Genomic DNA, 4,246 nt, shown 5'->3' with positions numbered 1-4,246 from the left:
AGCAAGGGCCATAACAGAATACTGTTCCATGCAGCGCCAAAATGACCAATATAGAGAGAGGAATCGCCACAGACGCGGCACATGCAATTGCCCCATTTCAGCGGGATATAATTGGCAACAACAAGGAACAGTAAAACCAGATCTCAGAGAAGAAATGCACCGAATGTGGGACTGCGCGCAACGCAACAGAAGTCAAGTAAAGAGTAGCAAATTTTTAACAGAAACAAATCATTGGGAAAAAGAGCAAATGAAAAAAGAAGTACAAGTTCCACAAAGTAGACACCAACAGATCCGGAGGCAAAATCAAACAAGAGAAAGAATGCATTTAGTAGAAGAACCGCAAGTTACGAGAAACAATATCAGAAGACAATATTTTGCGGAACTAGAACAAAATGCTGAAGAACAATCCGAAATGGGTGAAACCTCCGTAGAGGATATAGAATTGGAAGTACAAGAACATGCGAAAGGTTGCAGATGCTGTAATTGTAAGAAAAACAAAATTACTGAAGAGCAATCTGAAGTAGAAGAAGTCTCCGTAGAGGATATAGAAGTACAAAAAGTGCGGAGCGCAAAAATGGAAAGATATTCGCCCGTTGCTTCAAAAAGAGAACACCAATCACTCAGAAGGCAAACCCAAGAAAACAAAAGAAGACCCCGAAGTCATTCAGTAGAAGAAACGCAAAATATTAGAAACAACGTCAGAAGAAAATACTGGGCGGAACTAGAACAAAGTGCTGAAGAACAAACCGAAATGGGAGAAACCTCCGTCGAGGATATAGAATTGGAAGTACAAAAAGTACGGACGAAAAATTTGGAGAGAGATTCGGCCGCTGCTCCACGAAGTAGACACTATCAGCAACGGATACAAAGCCAAGACAATAAAACAAAACCAAAACGTAATTTAATAGAACAACCGCAAAATATGAGAAACAATGTCAGAAGACAACCTTATGTAGAGCAAGAACAAAGTGCTGACGAGCAATCCGAAATGGGGGAAACCTCCGTAGGGGATATGGAATTAGAAGTACAAGAACATGCAAAAGATTGCAGATGCTGTGATTGTCAGAAAAACAAAACTACTGAAGAGGAATCCGAAGTAGAAGATCTCTCCGTAGAGGACATAGAATTAGAAGTACAAAAAGTGCGGTCCGAAAAAATGAAGGGAGATTCAGCCGTTGCTCTACAAAGTGGACACCAACAGCTCCGGAGGCAAAATCAGGACAATAAAACAAGACCAAGAAGTCATTTAATAGAAGAACGACAAATTTTTGGAAGCAACTTCAGAAGACAGCCTTACACGGAACAAGAACAAAGTGCTGAAGATCCATCCGAACGGGAAGAAATCTCCATAGAGAATATAGAATTAGAACTACAAGAAGTGCGGACTGAAAAACTGAAGAGAGATCCACCCGTTGCTTTAAAAAGAGGACACCAACCACTCAGAACACAAACCCATGAAAATAGAAGAAGACCACGAAGTCATTCAGTGGACGAAACGAAAAATATGAGAAACAATATCAGAAGACAATCTTATACGGAACAAGAACAAAGCGCTGAAGAACAATCCGAAAGGGAAGAAAACTCCGTAGGGGATATGGAATTAGAAGTACAAGAACATGCAAAAGATTGCAGATGCTGTGATTGTAAGAAAAACAAAATTGCTGAAGAGGAATCCGAAGTAGAAGAAATCTCCGTAGAGGAAACAGAATTAGATGTACTAGAAGAGTGGACCGAAAAAATGCCTGGTGATTCAGCCGTTACTTTACAAAGTGGACACCAACAGCTCCAGAGGAAAAATCAATACAATAAAACAAAACCAAGAAGTCACTCAGTAGAAGAAACGCAAAATATGAGGAACAACGACAAAGGAAAATCACATGCGGGACAAGAACAAAATGCTGAAGAGCAATCTGAAATGGAAGAAATCTCCATAGCGGATATAAAATTAGAGGTACAAGAAGTGCGGACAAAACCCAGAAGTCATTCAGTAGAAGAAACGCAAAATATAAGGAACAACGTCAGAGGAAAAACATATGCGGAACAAGAACAAAGTGCTGAAGAGCAATCCGAACGGGAAGGCATCTCCGCAGAGGATATAGAATTAGAACTACAAGACGTGCGCATAGGAAAAATGGAGAGAGATTCGCCCGTTGCTCCACAAAGTGGACACCAACAGCTCCGGAGACAAAATCAAGACAATAAAACAAGACCAGTAGAAGAACGGCAAATTGTTAGAAGCAACTTCAGCAGACAACCTTACGCGGAACAAGAACAAAGTGCTGAAGAACAATCCGAAATGGGTGAAACCTCCGTAGAGGATATAGAATTGGAAGTACAAGAACATGCGAAAGGTTGCAGATGCTGTAATTGTAAGAAAAACAAAATTACTGAAGAGCAATCTGAAGTAGAAGAAGTCTCCGTAGAGGATATAGAATTAGATGCACAAGAAGTGTGGACTGACAAAATGGAGAGGGATTCGCCCGTTGCTTCAAAAAGAGAATACCATCCACTCAGAAGGCAAATTCAAGAAAATAAAAGGAGACCACGAAGTCATTCAGTAGAAGAACCGCGAAGTATGAGAAACAACAATACAAGGTTATATTATTCCGATGAAGAACAAAGTACTGAAGAGCAATCCGAGAGGGAAGAAATCTCCATAGAGGATATAAAATTAGAAGTACAAGAAGTGTGGACCAAACCAGTGCTGAGAGATTCGGTCGCTGATCTACAAAGAGGGCACCGATCGTTCGGAAGGTATAATCAAGACAATAAAACAAAACCAAGACGTCATTCAGTAAAAAAAAACAATTCAGTAGAAGAACAGCAAAATGTAAGAAACAGCAACCGAAGGCAAATTCATACTAAAGGTTGTTTATGCTGCGATTGTAAAGAAAAAAGAAAACTAAGAGAAATCATGCACGAAAGTGAAGTATTGGTAAATAAAACAAATCTGGAAACCCGGTCAGAAGAGGAATCAATAAGCGAAGAACGAGGAATATCATCCACAAAAAATATGCAAAATAGACCTCAACCGCACCCAAATAGAGAGCAACCACAAAGTGAACAATTTTCAACGACGGATATAAAGGTACAAGTAAAAAAAAAAACAGAAGCTGAAAACAAACGACGACCCCGCAGAAGTATAGAAGACGATTCGCGAAATAGACGAAGCAGCAATCAGGCTAGACAAAAGAGGACGCCACTAGTAAGCACGGAAGGAAAAGATATATCTGTACGAAAACGAGGATTACAATCACAACAAATTGAAGCTATAGAGGGCGACGAACAATCTGTATCAGAAGCAGAGGCCAATGAAGAGAAGTTACAAAATCGCAAGAGATCACGAAAAAAATCAAGGGAAGGAGGTCACAACGGTTTCAGTAACTATGGAAATGGTCGATCAGCAGAGGATAAGAGTAGACGTAGTAGCGAGAGCAAAAAAGGCGAAAGAAAGTCGGACGCTTTGGTAGCGGAAGTAAGAATAACAAGAAAAAAGCAGCGAGTTAAAGATAATAACCAAACAGAACGACATCGCAAGAAAAAAACAGGTGTGCCATTAATAAAACGCTGCAAATTCAGCGATGACCCATATACGAACTCTAACCAATGGTGTCTAGATGAGGATGGAAGAGCTAACGCTAAACAACGCCGCGCTGAACAACAAATAGCACTACAAAAACGGCTACAAGAACAAACGAAGGACACACAAACACAACATAAATGCTGCTGTTGCAATCCACTGCCACGCTGTTTCCCACAATCTTTCTGTGAATTATGCTCAGAGTCAGTTACGATGAGTTGCTGTGAAGAACCGCGGCCACCAACTCCCAGTTTTCCGCCAACATTATGCAGCTACCCATCACCATCGTGTTGTTTCTCACCACCGCCTCATTGCTTCGAACCACCGACATGCTTTGGACCAGAGTGTCCCTGCTGCTGTCAACCAATCCCATATTGGTGTACACCTTCCAGTAGTTGTACAACACCTGGCTCAATTCCCTAATTGAAAATTTGATAACTAGACAGATGAGTGTCAGTAGAGGTGTAAGTTGTAATGGTAATGCCTGTTTTACTATCTGAGATCATGCCAGTGCTAGAGTGAAAAAAGGCACTGCTTAAAAATATGCGATAGCGAATAGGGGCATGAGCTATGCGAAGAAAGTGAGGAATAACTGACTTTGCGCTTAGTTTTGTATAGCATATTTTTGGGCAGGCTTGAAAAATATAAATCTATTCAAATTTTATT

The 4,246-nt window shown here is 40.6% G+C and overlaps 1 protein-coding gene across 1 annotated transcript; it reads left to right on the top strand.

Moving 5' to 3' along the window:
- Positions 1-319: 319 nt before the first annotated feature.
- On the top strand, positions 320-4,003 carry LOC128864762 (trichohyalin-like). The gene is made up of 2 exons (XM_054104520.1): positions 320-2,754; positions 3,046-4,003. The coding sequence occupies exons 1-2, from the start codon at positions 320-322 to the stop codon at positions 4,001-4,003; spliced, it is 3,393 nt and encodes a 1,130-aa protein (XP_053960495.1).
- The last annotated feature ends 243 nt before the right edge of the window (positions 4,004-4,246 follow it).

The sequence above is a fragment of the Anastrepha ludens genome, chromosome 5 (assembly GCF_028408465.1).
Source record: "Anastrepha ludens isolate Willacy chromosome 5, idAnaLude1.1, whole genome shotgun sequence".
NCBI lineage: Eukaryota > Metazoa > Arthropoda > Insecta > Diptera > Tephritidae > Anastrepha > Anastrepha ludens.
Note: the sequence above shows the minus strand (reverse complement) of the source record. Positions and strands in the feature narration are given on the sequence as shown.

Coding starts and splice junctions, on each gene's coding strand:
- LOC128864762 (XM_054104520.1), top strand. CDS start 320: ATGCATTTAGTAGAAGAACCGCAAGTTACGAGAAACAATATCAGAAGA. Junction 2,755..3,045: donor GGGCACCGATCGTTCGGAAG/GTATAATCAAGA, acceptor GCACCCAAATAG/AGAGCAACCACAAAGTGAAC.